This window comes from Chelonia mydas, chromosome 15 (genome assembly GCF_015237465.2).
Source record: "Chelonia mydas isolate rCheMyd1 chromosome 15, rCheMyd1.pri.v2, whole genome shotgun sequence".
NCBI lineage: Eukaryota > Metazoa > Chordata > Testudines > Cheloniidae > Chelonia > Chelonia mydas.
This window is the reverse complement of record NC_057856.1, coordinates 25,393,669-25,412,263: the sequence shown is the minus strand read 5'-3', so window position 1 is coordinate 25,412,263 and position 18,595 is coordinate 25,393,669. Positions and strand designations below refer to the sequence as shown.

General features: G+C 45.0%; 2 protein-coding genes across 6 annotated transcripts in view; one reads left to right on the top strand and one right to left on the bottom strand.

Moving 5' to 3' along the window:
- Window positions 1-18,595, bottom strand: part of LOC102930336 (gypsy retrotransposon integrase-like protein 1) — a 29,071-nt gene that overhangs the window by 10,016 nt on the left and 460 nt on the right. The window contains exons 2-4 of one of the 3 annotated variants that reach the window (XM_043529201.1): window positions 16,764-16,907; window positions 3,657-3,860; window positions 1,085-1,278 (exon numbers count right to left, since the gene is read on the bottom strand). In XM_043529201.1, the coding sequence (XP_043385136.1) occupies window positions 1,085-1,278; window positions 3,657-3,858 (396 nt within the window). In that variant the 5' untranslated portion in view covers window positions 3,859-3,860; window positions 16,764-16,907. Of the gene's footprint in view, window positions 1-1,084; window positions 1,279-2,455; window positions 2,773-3,656; window positions 3,861-16,763; window positions 16,908-18,595 lie in introns of those variants that run through there. The other 2 variants (XM_043529200.1, XM_027820777.3) reach the window with 2 other exon arrangements.
- OGFOD2 (2-oxoglutarate and iron dependent oxygenase domain containing 2) lies at window positions 4,906-16,592 on the top strand. Of its 3 annotated transcripts, none has more exons than XM_037878652.2 (7): window positions 4,906-5,156; window positions 7,064-7,120; window positions 8,806-8,916; window positions 10,138-10,237; window positions 11,311-11,435; window positions 13,145-13,402; window positions 14,353-16,592. In XM_037878652.2, exons 1-7 carry the CDS (start codon window positions 5,019-5,021, stop codon window positions 14,626-14,628), a joined length of 1,065 nt encoding a protein of 354 aa, XP_037734580.1. In that variant the 5' UTR covers window positions 4,906-5,018; the 3' UTR covers window positions 14,629-16,592. The 3 variants fall into 3 exon arrangements, with proteins under 3 accessions (XP_037734580.1, XP_043385137.1, XP_037734581.1); XM_043529202.1 differs by having other exon boundaries at window positions 4,933-4,965; XM_037878653.2 differs by lacking the exon at window positions 4,906-5,156 and adding an exon at window positions 5,232-6,324.

Genomic DNA, 18,595 nt, shown 5'->3' with positions numbered 1-18,595 from the left:
ATCAAATGAAAAACCCACCACCAAAGGGTTCAAAAGGAAAGAAGGAGCCCAGAGAATCACCTGTCTCTGCCCCCTGGAGAAACAATTGCCCCCAAAAGAGATTTCTGTTTGGCTGCCCTCTTCCCCCGTGAAAGCCACAATTCAGTGTGTGACCTTCTCCCAGCCACTTGCCCCAAACTGCTCTGCTGCAACAGCTGGGTGTGTTAGCTTCAGGGTGGGGAGGGCGCAGATGGGAACATAGCCACAAATAGTGCATTTCTGGAGGAACTCAGGGGAGCTGCAAGTGAAAGTTTCCTGTTAAACAGGTTTCCTGTTAAACAGGAGGGAAAACCAGTGACACACCAGTCAAGGGTGACATCAAGATTAGACCTCAACTGGAGTACTGTGTCCAGTTCTGGGCACCATGTTTCAGGAAGGATGTGGACAAATTGGAGAGAGTCCAGAGTACAGCAACAAAAATGATTAAAGGTTTAGAAAACATAACCTATGAGGGAAGATTAAACAAACCCAATTTTTTCAGTCTGGAGAATAGAAGACTGAGAGGGAACATGATCATAATTTTCAAGTATATAAAAGGTTGTTACAAGGAGGAGGAAGAAATTTATTTTTTCTTAACCTCTGAGGCTAGGACAAGAAGCAATGGACTTATATTGCAACAAGGGAGGTTTAGGTTGGACATTAGGAAAAACTTCCTAACTGTCAGGGTGGTTAAGCACTGGAATAAATTGCCTAGGGAGGCTGTGGAATCTCCATCACTGGAGATTTTTAAGAGCAGGTTAGACAAACATCTGTCACGAATGGTCTAGATAATTAGTCCTGCCACAAGTCCAGGGGACTGGACTAGATGGCCCCTCGAGGTCCCTTCCAGTTCTACGATTCCCCTCGTGACTCGGGCTATCCCCACAGAGCTTCATCTGCAGAGAGTCTGCACAAGTGCCACATGGCATCTGTGCACAAGAGATCACATCACCCTGATGGAGGTGCAGGGGGAAGGAGGCGCCTTTGGAAGCATTGCCTGAACTGTCTCTGTGGGCGTGCATGACTCTGACATGGTTAAAACCCTGGCAGCAGCTCTAGTACTTACCCAGTCTACTACATCCTTCACAATCCCCAGCCAATAGTACCGGCTCTGAATCCTGTGCACTGTCTTCTTCTGTCCCAGATGGTTCCCGATTTCTGTGAAGTGGCTTTCCAGGAAGACCTGCCGCCTCCTTTCAGGATCCACGACGACTTCACGCTTTTCCTCCTTCTTTGGTCCCACGTAATAGAGGCAGCCACCTGCAGTGGAACACGAAAGAGGATTAGCAACAGACAGCTCAAAACCAGCACTTCACAGCACGCTGGCTAGCTCAGACTTTTTTTTTTTTTTTAAAAAGGCACACTCCCAAAACTTCCAGCTAGTGGATCCCAAATGAGAGGCCATTCTTCCATGCTGAGAAAACCGTAAGAAACATAATAGAGAATTGACCATGGACCCACTGAGACAGAATTAAACAAAATAAACCCAATAACCTATTTTCTGAATGTAGAATGCAGTAGAACTCTCCAGGCTAGGGAAGTCATTTTGTCCCAGGATAACTTCATTCTAAGCAGAGCTTTCCTATAACCAGAATTATAATTTACCCCTTGGAATGCATCAAAATTACTTTATTTTATTTTACTGCTCTCAGAGCTTTCCTCCCTCCAGAGTCACTAGAAGCCAATTCCACCAGAGAGCAACAGAAAAGGAATCTCATTGAGGGTTATATGAACTGGGCTGCTCTATTGAAACTCACCTTCTCCTTAGAACATAAGTGACCACATTCCTCTCTCTACTCTATGCGATATAGGTTCTTATACCTACTACTACTATAGTAGTTTACCTACAGTGAGCGGTAAACACATTACGCAAAGGTGCTCAGATGCTTTGGTGATAAGTGTGGTATAAAAACCTCCAAAGAACAGAGCAGACCCATACACCTCTCCGCCCTTCCACTGAAAGCGTGCATGAGTCAGCCCTGGCTGTGTACGTAGGAGCATGCTCCGCCTGGGCGAGTGTAGGTGCAGAGCTGTGGGCGTGGTGCAAGGGGGGTGCGTAGCATGCATGTGCCAGGAGTGTTTGGGGCAGGGAGGCAGCGATCTGCAGGGGCAGTTCAGGGTTGCCAACTCTCATGATAATGAATTGTTTTCCTTAAAGCCCCAGCTCCTGGAGTCAGGTGGATATGTGATGATTTCAGCCTCCATTCTTAGAGGAAAAAGTAAGTTTCTAGTCCTCGTGGCTGCAGAGAAAGCTTCCAGATGTGACCCCGGTTTGCCACCCAGGCTCGAAAATCAGAAGACAAATAAAAAGAACCCCAAGCCTATTCATTTGACATGATTTCAAAGCCAATCTCGTGATTTTGGAGCCCTGGGGGTGGCAGTAGGGGCGGCTGCCGTGCCCCCCTCCTGCGCTAGGCTCCCCCCTCCCTCGCGTTACCTTCGATGATGAATTTCTGAGCGTAGCGCTTGAGGTTTTTCCTCTTGATGGAGCAGAAGCTGGGCGGGAAGCAGCCCTCGGACAGCAGGCGGTAGATGTCCTCGAACTTGCTGCTGGGGCTGCAGGACTCCACCACCTCCTCCTCGGCCACTTGCAGGGCGGAGTCCATGGTCAGCATGGGGGAGGCTGCGGGGCCCCCCGCCGGGGCTGGCGGCTCGGGGGGGCTGGAGGCCAGCAGCGCGGGAGGCTCCGCCGCCGCCCAGGCACCGCGCGCGCGTCCCCCCTCCCGCGGCTCAGGCCAGGCCGGGCCCTTTTCACAGGCACACCAGCAGCGCCGAGGCGGGGGCTCGCTAAGGGTCCGTGGATCAGTGTCGCTTGGCACCGAGCGCCGCAGAGCGCCTCTCTCCACAGCTCTGCCTGCGTTCCGTGTCCTCCCCCCCGCCGGCCCAGACCCACAGAGGATCCCAGGTGCTGGGCCTGGGGGTGCTGCTGTGCTGGCCCCCCCCGGCTTGAAGTGGTTTCCATCATATCCATGGTTTACTGTGTGGTTCAATGGCTCTCAGCACCCCCACTATGCCAATTGTTCCAGCCCCGCTGCAGAGGATGGGAGTCTCTTATCATAGGGCTGGAGTGGGAGTCTAGGCCAGCCCCCTGCCTGGCCCCGGCTGCAGAGCCTGGCCGTGGGGAATGACAGTAGGCAGCACAGAAAACCCTCTCCCTTGGGACTGAGGCGCTTGGAGACTTCGCTGAGAATTACAGCACTGCAGAGTTCACGGGAGGCTTTAAAAACTAACGTGGTTTGTTTGAAGGGCAAGGTGTTCTCAGCTGTAACTGCCTTCAGAAAAAAGAAAAGGAGTACTTGTGGCACCTTAGAGACTAACCAGTTTATTTGAGCATGAGCTTTCGTGAGCTACAGCTCACTTCATCGGATGCCTTCAGAAAGTCTGCCTGAGAACAGAACTCGGCGTGGGTAGCAATTCCTCCAGTGACATCCACTGATTTTATAGCAGCCACACTCGATGCGTGAGTGTAAGAGAGCGAGGAGGGATTTTCCCGAACAAAATGAAACCAGGTGTTGAGATAAAAGTGACCCAGCTCCACGGGCCTGAGCCAGTTCCCCTTTAAATCAGTGGAAAGAATCCCACTGACTTAAATTGGCCTTCGATCAGGCCCTACAGTTAGGTCACTGCCTCAAACTTACCTTCCACTTCAAACTTGGTGGCGTATCTGCGGAGACTCCTCTTCTGTAGTGCAGTGAGGTGCCTGGGATATCGGCCTTTGGCCAGGTATTTGTACACCTGCTTGTACCTCTCTAAGGATTCAGCCCTGGTCTCAGCCTGGATCCCTTCCACAGCTCGGACTTCTGTCTGGGTGCCGCATTCCACCTCAGTCAGACCTGCCATTCCTGAAGAAAACACCAAATGGATTAATTACAGCTTCCAGGCTCTCCGGTAGTGTCTCGGTTTGGAGCTTTCAGCATATATAACACACTAATGCCCTCCTACACTGTGTATCTGTCACCATTGCCCTCGACTGGATAGAGCATCAGCACTACTCAAGTGCATAAGCAAGTGTGACCATGTTGTCTCTTCTGGCATCCACAGCCTACTGAGGAGGTTGGCTGGGCTCTAAATACTAATTCCATTTGTTTTGTTAGGTATATTGCATGCATGTGCCTAGAGCGCTGGGTGGACAGTTCTCCACTCACCCCCTTCCAATATCATGATATCTCGCATGATTACAGAAATTATAGATTAATAGCAATGCTCTTTATACTGCTTCAGTTAAAATTCAACCAAAGAGAATGAACTCAATCAGTGTAAACAGAATTGACTTTTCATCAGCAGGTCGCAAAGTGCTTTACAAAGGCGATCAGGACCATTATCTCCATTTTATAGATGGGAAACTGAGGCACGGGGCACCCATCCCTCCATTATTCTGTGATGATGTGGATGGGCACATTTTAAAATACATTATAAAACCTACACAAAGGTGAATGTCTGTGCTGGTAACAAGTGAAACATTGACATTTATTCAGTTTCTTGCAAAATAGTTCAAAAATTGGTCATTACAATCATCATCAATAGAGCATCAGCACAGGGTGATCAAGCCATGTCATCCCCAAAGAAAGATCCCAAACGCTTTCTAATCCATGCACAGGGGTCGCCCACCTAGAACTAAAATGCCCCTTTCCATCCCATTGTTCCACTAGGGCTCTTAATGTACCATGGGGCTGATTCAGGAGAGCCCAATGCGGGTGGAGGAGGAGAGGAGGAAGAGAAGGAAAATAGGACAGGAGAGAAGAAACAGGAGGGGAAGAGTCAGTAAATAGGGGTCTGGAGACCGAAGACTGAGAAACAGGCAAAAAGCCCCGTGTTCTCTTCGTTCCCTTTCCCCGAGTAATTTGTTGACGCTCCCTTGTGTGCGCACCGGCCACCGGAAGCAGGACCTGTTGGTGCCCGGCGGAGCCATTTGTTTGCCGGACCCGCTGCCCTTACAGCCATTCCCTGGTGACTATCTCAGCCCGAGGCGCCGCTCCGCCCTCTACAGTCCGGGTGGAAACATGTCCACGGGACCCGGGGCCCCGGCTCGGGGCTTCTTGGCCTGCGCCTGCTTCCACACGGACAACCTGTTCCTGCGGCGCTACGGCCTGCACGTCAGCTACCGGGACGAGCCGCAGCTCCGCAGGGACTATGGGCTGGTAACCGCTCCCCGGCACCCACAGGGGAGGGGGGAGTTGGGGGCCAGGGGTGGGGGGAGATTCCCCCGAGGGGAGGGGCCCCTGGTTGGGGAAAGCCGATGGGGACCCCCTGCAAGCAACAATACCTGGTGTTTACATTGTACTGGTGGATCCCAGGTGCTGTATTGGGTGGTCACCCGCCCTCATCCCCCCCAATTCAGCTACATTTGGGGCCGGATCTTCCCTACAGCTGCAGGCAAAATAGGGTTTGAATAAACACTTATTGCACCATTTCATCCCACAGGATTCCAAAATGATTCACAAACTGTACATGGGCCTCTGGCCTGCCTCTGACATGCATCCACCTCTGGAGAAGGAGGTAGTAGCTATTTAACACAACAGTCGCCATCAAGAAGTGGATAAGTGGAAATGCAACATCCATTAATATTGCACTGCCATAGAGGATTTTAAGCCAGTCTGCAAAATTGGGAAAATCTTATCCCTATTTTATAGAGAGGGAAACTGAGGTCCATATTAAGGAGTTTAACGAAGGTCACAAATTTGTGACAGAGCTGGAAGTAGAAACCAGATCTCCTAACTCATGGTTCCCTAGACAACACTGCTTCTCTTTAAAATGTATATTCAGAACAGTTGCATGCTAAAAGAAAATACACGCACAAGTCTAGTCACCTTCTGGAGTCTTTCCATTAAAGTTGTGTTTTAAATGCTGTTACTGGAAAACACAAAGCTGCACTTGGGGTATGTGCTAAAGCAAGCTGTAGCGTTCAGCGCCTTTACTATAGAAATATTGTACTTTTCCCTAGGGAGGCAGCCATCTTTTATGCCCTACGCAAAGTATTGCCTTAACATATTATAGGTGATCTATGAACTCCATATTCGATATACAAGTTTCCTATAAAGCTAGGATCATATTAGAAGGGAAAAAAATGACCAAAGAGTCACTAAAGCAAGAACTTCAGCGGGGATACTGACCACTGGGGTAATGTGGGTCAATTTTCAGGTCTACCCATCTCTATAGTACCATTAAAAGCAGAATTGCATAATTCAAACTGTAACACAAACATAGTAGATGTCCTTTAATGAGTTTTCTTTTAGGAACATGTTAAAAGACCAGTCTTGCCAGTGTTTGGGATTTCCTCCCAAATTGTCAAGTCTCAGTACAGATGAGGTAGGACTCAAATTGTAGTTCATCTGGCTATGTCAAAAAGCTGGCAGGTAATTGACAACCTTCTAGCACAACATTGCGGAGGATGTGCCGGAGCCTTTCCCTGCTGTGGGAGAAGGGCTCCAGCAGCAGGACACTATACTGCTAAAATTAGCTGTGTAGATAGGGAGGCATGGATTAGGTGAGTAGACAGCTAGTTTATCTTCTGGCCTGAGAATCTAGGAGACCTCCTGATTCCTCTGGCAACAGGTAGTGCTACTATGCAAAAGAATTGGGGATAAAGGAATTAGTGGGTATGGCCTACACCCCAAAGGGCTGGTTGTGGAATGGGTATATAGGGATCAAGGAAAAAGCAGCCCAGAATAAAGAACCCGGGGAGAAAACCCAAACGCCTGGCTCATAGTCTGTTTTGTGTTTTAATTCTGCTCCTAAAGCAAACTTTGGGTTTCAGTGTGAGAGCCCCAGACCCTTTCAAGGAGCTAGACTGCTGTGTCAATTGCTCTGCCTACTGTTAAATCTAAATAGATTTATATGACATCATTAGATTAGAGCTAGAAACATATTTTTTTTAAATTAGAGCTAAGAGTCTCTTAGATTCCAGGAGCTCGGACTTGATGAAAGACACCAAATATCAGGAGACTCATTTGAAAATTGCAAGAGTTGACAACACTGCCCATGCCAGGTTGATGAGCAGCATAAAAATCAGTGATACTTATCAACAGTTAATCTCTCTATATTACAGGTGTTAGGTGATCATGGCTGCAGGAGTGATGAAGACTTTAATGCAGTTCTGGAAGAGGTATACACAATTTCACCAATAAGTCATTTGTAAGGGTCCAGACAACTCCACATGGACCACCTGTTTTCATATGTATGGCTTATCTCGATTAATTACAATTTTCCAACCACAAGTTGTGGAATCTGCCTGGTTAAGTGGGAGTAGAGATCTAATCTAGAAGGCTTTCTTCAGAACAAATTTTTATTTACAGGAACTTTTATATATAGGATTAACGCTACAGCATTTGGGGATATAGTTTGTATGAACAGTGAAGCAGAGAGGTCAAGCGATTTGCTGAAAGCCAGAGGGAGGCAATGTTACATATAGGATTGAAACACTCGTTCCTGGTTTCCCTCCTGTCCCCCAACACTCTCATACACTTGGATATAAATGATGTGCTGGATTGATATAGAAGTTAAAAACTCCCTACTGGCGCCTGAGTACCAGGTTGGCTATCCTGATGAGCTCATTTGTTGACAAAGTCCTGAAGTTAACACTGACATTTATTCCATGACAATGGGCCCCTTGCTCTCCTTCCTGTTGGTTTAACCAGTCTGCCCCATCTCTTTTCTAATTTTCCCCCATTCTCCTTTTTTGTAAAATACGTTTCAGAAGTTAGTGTAGTGCATTTAGATCATACCATTTCATCCCAAAGGATCCTGCAGCACTGTACACACTGTGTATAGGGATCACTCACATACCACTGAAATGCAGCCACTTCTAGGGTGGGGTATTCAGCAAAATAGATTAATATTAATTGCACCATTTCATCGGAAAGGATTCCTAAACAACTTAAAATCAGTAAAACCCCCACAGCCTTCTTTGGCCATATGGAAACCAAGAGTCCTCCAGCATCAATGTCCAGTTCAAGTCAAGACTGAAAAGAAAATCAATGTCTATATTAATATTAACCTGAAATACATGGGGTCTGCAGTACCCAGTTTCTGCCACTTGAAGATATTGTTAAGAGCAGGATCTCTCTACAGGGCACTTTCAAGGGAGCATTCCATCTCTGGTTGCCAAATAGGCCCAAATAAAGGGAGATTTTTGAAAGTAAGTTACCCCTCTCTATGGTAAGTGCCTGGCTTTATAGGCCCAAGAGAATGGAGGAGCCCAGACATGGTGTCTGAACCCTCCAGATAATTTTTCTGCCTCCTACTTTCACAAGGGTAGCTCAAAATTAGCCTCCCAGGAGATTTATGAAATTGGAAGAGCTGCCTGAGTTTAATGCTACTACGGGTTGCTTCCTCCTTAAATGACAACAGCGCTTGGTAATGAGCCTTCACTAATGAGCCCCATCTCTCTGCAACTGAAGTCCCTCATTTTGCCCAGACTTACTCAAGAGTGAACATTCTGGCCTATCTAAAGTTAGGCAACTGAAACCACATGTAGGTACCTAATAAGGAGCCTGCTTTTCCAAGGTGCTGAAAGTTTGCAGTCTCAGTTAACTTCAGTGGAATTTCTTTAGGTGTTGTTTTGTTTTTTAAACCCACCCTTCTGTCTTAATGGGAGTCTGACTCAGACCTCTCCTTGCCCTTTTAATGACCCATTGAAGGCACAGAAATACATTCAGAACTCCGGAAGGTGCACATGAGCAGATAATGCATTTAGCAAAAATTACCGTTTTGAATCAATGAATGAAACTTTTTTATTATTATTACTGCCAGCATTTGATCTCTTAACGAGATCGTGCCTCTTATTCCTAGATTCAGAAAGAAGTGCAAAGAAGACAGCAATTAGATCATCAGTCCATGGCAAGAAAAGCCATAATTTCACAATGTTACAAACCAAAGCATCCAGAAGTATATGTTCTACAGGTAAAATACATGCTGTTTTGAGTCTGTAATGGTGTCGTAGTAACCACATGGAAATCTAGTTTGAAATAGGAAAGCCTCTTTTGTGCCCTTCAGAATCCTGTATAGTATCAGGACTGTATTCATTTAAAAGTGGACTGACTTCCACAACTTGGACATCCTCATAAATCTCTATTGAAGTAGACAGAACACCCTCTGGATGTGATTCTCTTCTTACCCTCGATTTATTCTGGGGTAACTTAACTAAAGTCAATAGTTACATTCCCATAGATGAGAATAGACTCAGAACCAGCTCAGACTGCTGTTGGTAATATTAGGTGTAAAGTGTTATCACGAAGACTGTTGGGCAGTACAGAGTTTGAGCAGCAGCCAATAGAAAGATTAATCTAATAACAAGTGTTACACTCCGCATCACGCTCTTCATTGTGTAATATTCATAGCACAGCCCGATTACTGTCTGGTGTTGAGATCCTGGCCCAAAGCAAGGTGGTAAAAAAAAAAAAAAAATCTACGGGGCATGACTGTTTGCACACTGATCTGCCAGGGGTTCTCAAACTTAATTCCACTACAACCTCCTTCTGACAACCAAAATTATTACATGACCCCAGGAGGGGGACCGAAGCCTGAGCCCCGCTAAGCCCCACCACCCCGGGTTGGGGGGGGCCAAAGCCCGAGCCGCACTGCCCTATGGGGGGTGGCAAAGCCCAAGGGCTTCAGCCCCCCGGCAGGGGGCCTGTAACCTGAGCCCCACCACTCAGGCTGAAGCAACTTGGGCTTCGGCCCTGGACAATGGAGCTCCTGCTTTGGCTCCGGGCCTCAGGAAGTCTAAGCCAGCCCTCGCGACCCCATTAAAACAGGGTTGCGACCCACTTTGGGGTCCCAACCCACAGTTTGAGAACTGCTGTCAGCTAGGTTATGTGTGCCCATAGTGTGACCCGTGCAAAGATAAATCTGACCAGCTATGGCTTATAATTACAATTGAACCCCAACAAGAAGTAATTTACATAAATCTACCAAGAAAAAAACAAGTGCAGATTACAGCTTTGTGCATTTCTTCCCGATTTAAATAGTTTATGTATGTTTATATCCAAGCTAGCTGTGGCCCCTAGACTCCACTTCCATTTCAGCTGCTGCCGTTTGGCGTGGCTGTTTGAAGGTCAGAGATGAAGTCATTGTGTGTTCATTTTATTTTTTTCTTTGTCTTTCTCCCCATCTAACACCAAGGATTCATTCCTGGCTCCGGAGTTTTTAGAGACAGTTAAGTACTGTACGTCACAAGACGCTGATCTCCAAGGCCTCGTGCGCCACGTTGATTCTATATCAGGTAAAGTGAAAGGACCTATCAGCAATGTGGGTAGAGCCACACTCTGATACACACAGGCGGTTTCAGTGGTGAATTATTTGTTCTAAACCAGTTCTCTAATATTGTAATTTTGAAAAATGACTGACCACCGTTAGGATGTTTTCTTCTGTAGGATCAAAGTTCTTGAGAGAAGCAGCGTAGTCTAGTTGTTAGAGATGGGGGAAATCTTGGCCCCTTTAAAGTCAATGGCACAACTCCCATTGGCCAGGATTTCACCACTGGGATCTATGTTGGGTGTGCCACTGACTCAATGTTTGACCTTGGGCAAGTCTGTTCAAGGGACGCTGTACATGTGGATTATTTTAAATGGGCTATATCCCAAAGTTACCATTTCGTAGATCCCCCTTTAAATTAGGTCTTGAATATTTTTTTAAAAGTTCAGGGTTTTTCTGCTTGCTTGTTGATGTTCATGGGGCCTGTTCAGTATGGGAGAAGCTGACAGACCGAATATATAGGGGAAGCAATGAAAGTATAAAAAGTAAAATGGAAAATAGAGGGGTTTTTGCTTTCACACCCATTGTGGGTGTTGCCTATAAGAGGAATAATTTTCAGGCACAAGTGACTTTTTCAAGCTGTCGGTGTCCCAGCTCCCTCATTTGTAATACTCATCCACTTTTTATGCAAAACTTTAAGGCCCCGTGCTGGAAGTATAATGTTGTTGTATTATATTCCTAACAGAAAGGGCTAATTGATTGGCATGGAGAGTCTTAGAGAGATGATGTCCCACCTCCCACAAAATGCCATGCCTCAAGTAATTCTCCATCACCACCTGTTCACCTCATCATTCAAATGCTTTTAGCTATTGGCCCGGGAGGCTTTCAGTTTCCAGTCTGACCAATAAGTACCGTGCCCTAGAGTCCATCTGCCTTGTAGCAGTAACTGTTTAACAAACAAAATATGCAGTGAGGCATATGGAGGCTGTGTTCTCTACTGTATTGCTGTCGAGTACTGTTTTCTGGCAAATAACGTTCTTGTTAAGGATAGTCCCTACTGCTATTTTACCTAATAAGAGACACCTCCTTTTTCTTGGTCAGATAAGAGGATATATCGACTTCCAGTGTTCAGTGAGGAATTCTGCCGACTCTTCATTGAAGAGCTGGAGAACTTCGAGCAATCTGAGATGCCCAAAGGCCGGCCAAACACTATGAATAACTATGGGGTAGGACTCAACTTTGTAGAGTTAACCTCTCATTTGCTATTACAGCCTTTCGGCTGAGTGACACATATCAGACCAACCTATCTGCATGCTTCAAGGTCCATTCCCCTCCAAGATCTGGGGGAGTCCATTACACACACTGATGTGCAACCCCAAATGCAGAGACACTCATAAATTAAAAGGCAGAGGGGTGAGGAAGTTAATTTTACTTATACTTCTAACTCAGTACATGTGGGAGGGGGAGGGGGCTGCCAGGAAGGAGATGTGAGGTGAAATCTGCTTTAGTGGAATTTTGTATTTAAAATTTTATATTATACATAAAAATAAAACAATTACTGAAAAAGTTTGATGGTAAAATGTTAGCACCCCGCTTTTAAACAAACACTCAGAAAAGTAGCACAATGTACACTAGTTAACTGAGATGGCTGCTTTACTGGGCCATATTCCACGGATCTATTTATTCTAGTGATAGTGAATGGCAATGATTGCTACTCAGTTGGGGCAGCATTAATATAAGTGGGGACACACTTGGATAGTGCCAAGGGGTTAACTGGTGTTTAACTGGGTGTTGATATGGTAGATGTAATTCTGCTCTGAGTACAGAAGCTGCCAAATAAAGTTTTAAAAAAGAAAGATGAAATACCATGCATAATATTTAATGCAATACTGTATTCAGTTCAAGTCTATTTTTAATAAGTGTTTTCATCTGATGTGGGAGATTAGCCATCCACCCGAGTCTCCCACTTAAGAGACTTCTGCTGTATAAATTGGGACATGCCATGCAAAGAGTGGGTTAGTAGGTTTATTGTTCAGACCGGAGGTCCTGCTTTATTACAGAGAACATAAGCGAGTGTCTTTATTGTAGTCACTTGTGCATTGTAACTGTACTCTCTGAAAAGAGAAGAAATCTGTTCAATATGAACTATAAACTGCAGTGTCCAAATGGACAAGGAAAGGTTGTAAAAGAAACTGTGGAAATACACAGGTCAGGCAGAGTTTGTGGCTCTGCACACAAACTTCAATAGTCCTGATCTCTAGCTCTTCCACAATGAAGTTCATTTCCCTCAGCCATCCGTGAGGCCTTCTGCTCTTAGCCTCTTCCTCTCCAAGGACTACAAGTCCCAGTTTCTCTTGCCTTTCTGCACTGCTGCAGCAAGTTTCTGGCGTCTACTGCCGTTGCTCTGGGATCCACTGACTCCCTCCTTTAGAAAGTCGCCTCAAAACAGAGTGACTGTACACTGACCACACCATTCCAAGTATGGTCTCCGTGTCCTTGCTTTGACTGTATATATACATACAACTGGGACCTGATACTTCAGGAATGTAGCATTTTATATATTAACTTAGTGCTGGTGAAAGGGGTTGGATTGACAGCCTGAGACTGGAGTTCTCTTTAGCCACACAAGACAGGACTCCTCTATGTAAACAGCAGGGATAGCACAACATACCAGTAAAAATTGGCTTTGTATATGGCACTACTCATGCTGGTTTTGATCCTACTGGCATTCTGCAGGACATCACTTTTCATTCTGAACTCATTGCCCCTGTTATAGCCTGTGTCTTTGCTCGTTAGTTCTTTATCCACGTAAGCAGCAAGGTTGGAAGGGAAGACCACTACCAGGAGGCTCAGTACCATATCTGACAAAATAGCAGAAGCGACCATGTTGCTATTTGCTGATCGGTGTGTTCCATGTACTCTCTCTTTGGTGCAGGTTCTGTTAAATGAGCTTGGATTGTATGAAGCTTTCATTACACCTCTGCGTGAAAAATACCTGCAGCCCATAACATCTCTGCTTTACCCTGACTGTGGGGGAGGCTCCCTGGACAGCCACAAAGCATTCGTTGTCAAGTACTCGCTACATGAAGATCTGGATTTGAGCTCTCACTACGACAATGCAGAAGTCACGTTAAATGTATCCCTAGGAAAAGAATTTACCGAGGGCAACTTGTATTTTGGAGACCTCAGACAGGTACTGAGAATCTCTCTCTAACTTAGGCCTGATCCTGCTCCCCACAAAATTCCCGTTGACTTCGGAGGTGCAGGATCAGGCCATTAACTTTGTTTCAGGAACTTTTTGAATAACTGAGTTAAAGGAGACACCATCAAGTAGCCTTATGCTTAAAATATAGGGTTAACTCTCACAGATCAAACCTGGCCATTTTCATTGATTGGTTTATTTGATGTTATGAACCTAACTAGAATAAGCCGTGGAGGAGGATTGGTGCTTGAGGGAGCTGTACTTTAAAAAAGAAGATCATATAAAAAGTTGATTGACTAAAATTAATTGTCTGCTTCTGACCGAATCAGGACTATCTTGTTCACCAGTTTTCTATGTAAGAGGAGGTTATAGTAAAATTTTTACTGCTGTAAATTAATCATAAATATTGAAGTTAACAGGAGTCTATTCAAATAGACCACACAGATAATTTGTACATCAGAGGAGGGAGTAAAATGCTCTACCTCCTTCTACAATTAAAATAATGATCAGAAGGGCTCACTTTGGAGGAGTGGACAAAATGCTTTAAAGACTCAAGCTGTTTCAGTCTTTCACTTGAGAAAACTAAAGCCCTGATCATTTGCAGTTATTAGAATTTCTCTTTTAGCAAGAGAGGGTTAATAACTCCCATGTCCTGGCCAAATTGCTACTGGACTGTTACAGTCCGCCTCTCTATGTGCCTCTATGTAGTTTGAGCTGTTTTACGATCTGTCCTTAACTGTCCGAACAGTTTAACAGCTGTAACATCTCATCCCAGAGATGGCTGCATTTCAGTTGTATGTGAAGTGATCCCTAGATATCATTGGTTAGTAAAACTGCCTGGGGTGAAAGGCACTAAAAGCAAGATATAACAACTCTTTAGAAAGTCAGCAGCAAGAGACAGTTCATGTAACCTAGTGTCTGCTTTATTATCTACTTTCAAGGCCCCAACCCCAGTGCCAACGTATGTGGAGATTGAACATGTGATATCCCAAGGCTTGCTACACCGAGGAGGGCAGATTCATGGGGCACTGCCTGTCACCTCCGGGGAGCGCTGGAACCTCATTATATGGATGAGATCATCTGCTGTCCGCAACCAGCTTTGCCCCATGTGCAACAAGAAACCTGAATTAGTGGATGCTGAGGGGTTTGGAGATGGGTTCACAAGAAGTCCTGAAGGTGACATGCCGAAGACTGTGGATTTATGCTCGTTAATATAGGAGATGGTAAGGAGTGAATTCTCCATTCTGAGCTGACTAAAACTGAGCTCCAAGCCCCAAGCCAGCAGAAACAAGCACAGTATCCCTTTGACAGAAACATGTCAGGTCAACAAATAGCTTCTTAGAAGGCAACTCAAAAACTGTTCTCTTGGGGCGAGGGAAAACAGCTTTTTGAGCAGCAGCTGCCTTCTGGGGTCTACTGGAGAAGTTGGTGTCTGGGGTAGACAATGCCTGCACTCTGAGAATTTTTTATAAGCATATTTTGAAAATGTAAAAAGGCTTAAGGTATTGATCTATATCATGAACTGCAGAGGTCATCTGAGTACAATCACACGTATAGAAAACAGACAGAAGGACTGCTTACGTCTTATACAAAGAGAGCTGTTCTGACAGCCACTGTTACTGGTTGATGTATAAAGATAGCATATTATTGTATAATTCTTTTATGTCAGTCAGCATCCATTCACAATTACCACTGCCCTCTTCTGGATGCAATATCAAACTTCACCAGGGTAAGAGCCTGCTGCTTCCCAGTGGATGGAAGGCAAGACCCACTCAGAATGTGACAGAGTTGTCCCCTAGGGGCTAAAACAAGCAACTTTGTGATCAAGTTGCTTCCAATGGCTGCATCTTACAAGACAAGCATAAACCCTGTTACTCTACAAGTGAGTGTAGTGAGTCACTTATTGCCTTACATTATAACCCCAGACTGAGAGCGCTACCAATCACTTTTTAAAGATATTGTGGATTCCACATACACAAGCAGAAATCCGCTGTAGAGCCAAAGATTTGGGGGGCTGTTTGCAATTATGACAACAGGTCTCTCGAGTGTAAGGAAAGAGCATGCAGAAGTAGTCTAAACATTTGTAATCACCTTCCATTAGGTATGAGAATATCCTTCCAAGATGGGCAGACAGAATAAACTATCTTCAAGGGAAGAGTGGACATTCTATTCTTACATGACCAATGCAATCTTTTGAATTCTTTAATTTGGCACGAAGATCCCACTATGATGAGAGAGTGAGATTAGATAGTTGCACACATTGTGTGTCTCAGTGCCTGTTAGTCCATGACATTAATTCAAAACTTCAAGTCACAGACTCTAAAAATCTAGAAAACTGATATTCAAGAAGCCAAAATATCCTTTTGATTTTGTTGCCTCATATGACTCCCCAGAAAACTAGATGTCTATTAGCTACCCATACCACTGACTTTACTGGAGGCTTCTTCAGATCATTCATTTTAACTCTGGTAATTACTTGGTATGAACTTTCTCATTTGCATAATTAACAATATGATGAAAGGCAGACTCTGAATATAACCACTGTAATTTATGAAGAGTGTTAATTTTAAGCATTCCCAATAGATCCCGGAGTGCTTTAGGCTTGACATCTCATTAGTGTATGCTGCTGATTAGTTTGCATTTGAAAAACGCCTTCAAATTGCATTTTGAAAGTGAAATGGCCATTACACTTGTGCACAAAACCCCAGAATCAGCACCAAAGGATTTTGCTTCTGCTGTTTTCCATAACAACAAAATCAATCATGGAATCTTAATTTCTTCATCAGGAAATGTTTGTTTCATATTTGCATTTAAATTATACCAAGAAAATTAAATTAATGAAAGAAAAATGTGCCTGTCAATATGGCTGCTGCTGTCTGAGTACTATTATAGTGAATTCAGATTGTAAATGACTGACTGTAAAGAAAAGGCTCTGGGATATACAAGAATAATCTCTCTCCTCTGTCATCTAGGCATTAAAGCGGGAGCGTGGGAGTCTCTGGCACTCACTCACTGAGTCATTGTGGGTATGGCAACTCTGTGCCTCAGTTTCCCCATGTGTAAAATTAGGATGATAATGTTCTTATCTAACATGTATTCAAAGCTAAATTCATTAATTCGTGTGAGGCACTTGCATGTTCTCTGGAGGAGGAAAATAAATCAGATCTCTGATGAGCTTTTAGCTGGTCACGTCTTTGAGGTAGAACAGCAGAAAGCAGAATACAGGAGGACCCTCTAAGAGAGAAAGCAGTAGGCTGTGTATGTCAAGGACAGCCGTAACAACAGAGCAAGAGATCTCTACCTGGGCGTCATCAATGGATACTTCTCTTACTGACCTTGACCAGCAACCCACCTGAACGTCACTTCAGTTCCAGAGATCATTCTGAATTGCACAGGGAAAACCAACCCCTTCAAGACAGCGATAGAGGAGAAGGAAGATTTTCTTCGGCCTTTGCTCCAACGCCTCTTCTTCAGTGAGACTTTTGCCTGCAACAGACTAACAAGACGAACTTGCCTAACCCAGCAGATAGGAATGCCTTGGTTATCAGATGCCTGACGTATTAAACTCTGCTCCTCAAAGTTAAGGAGGAAAGGAATGCAGACCAGGGCAAATATATGCATTGTCCATATGACAAATACACCCTAATTCTAACAAATCAGAGCCATTAAGCAAATGGGGATCATAAACTGCTATTCACCTACAGAAAGTGGAAGAGGGAAAGTGGCAGCGTCATTAATTTCTGCTTCAGCAGAGTGTTCTAACACAAATTGCAGCCATCCATAACCAGTGTAACTTCCAGTGTCTGGAAAAGCCCAGAAGGGTTTTGTGCCCAAAACAAAAACAGTCAAGCTGCCAAAGAAGCTGCACGAGGCTGAGGCTGGAATTGTTCACCAGGAAGAAGATGACATTGGAAATAGTTTGGAGTACTAGGAAAAATATAAGATCAGCACACGGCTGCTTGTTGAGAATTTTTTGTATTTTTGCTGCATCCGTTTCTTACAAGTTCACTCTGTCTCTGGATGGAACACAGAATGTGGGGGACATAAGGAGGGAAAAAATAACTCGCCAAGAACCATGAGGGAGACTGTAAATGTCTCATTATTCAGAGTGTAAACTCTTCAAAGGGTCAGGGTCTGTCTACTACTCTGAACAGTGCCTAGCACAACAGGGCTCCACTCCCACTCCTTAGGCACTACCTTATCTTAGTTTCTCTTGTGCCTTTGACCCATCAGGCAGTCTGGTTCCTCCATTGATTATGGTCACTCGCTGGTTGTGGTACCGTGGAACCATAGCGTTACGAACACCAGAGTTATGAACTGACCAGTCAGCCACACACCTCATTTGGACTGGAAGTATGCAATCAAGCAGCAGCAGAGACCAACAAAGTACTCGCAAAAAGAAAAGGAGTACTCGTGGCACCTTAAAGACTAACAAATTTATTTGAGCATAAGCTTTCGTGAGCTACAGCTCACTTCATCGGATGCATTCAGTGGAAAATACAGTGGGGAGATTTATATTCATAGAGAAGTTTCAAAGCTGTATTAAGTCAATGTTCAGTTGTAAACTTTTGAAAGAACAACCATAACATTTCGATCGGTTACATTCCCGAGGTGTTCCTAACTCTGAGGTTCTTGTGTACTTCCCTCCGACCCCATTATGCCAGAGTATTCAATATCCTCTGTCATTATCTTCTGCCAGTTCTTCCTTGGTCTTCCTTGCTTTCTCTTTCCTGCCTCAGGTACCCAATTCAATGCTGGATTAGCACCTTTCCAATCTTTCATATGGTCTACGTGTCACAACCACCTGAGCCGCCTTTATTTTTATGATAGTTTCTAGTGGGTCCTACTGTGTCAGCTTCCCTACTTTCAGATTTGTTATTTTGTCTTTCCCTGAAATGTGTAGCCAAAGCTGGGGAAGAGAAGCCCGTGATCTGAGCAGCATGATGCGAAGAAAAGCTCTGTGTAGCTGGAAAGCTTCTCTCTCACCAACAAAAGTAGGTCCAATAAAAGATATTCTCTCACCCACCTGGTCTCATCACCACAAAGCACAGACAGCAAGAGCCCCCAGCCCCGTCTCCTCCCTGCTGCAGCCCCCTGGTCCGCAGGGCACAGCCAGCCCCTCTCTCACCAACATGTGGGCTCCCCTATCACCCCGAGAGGGAGACTCTACACCCTGTCATGGGA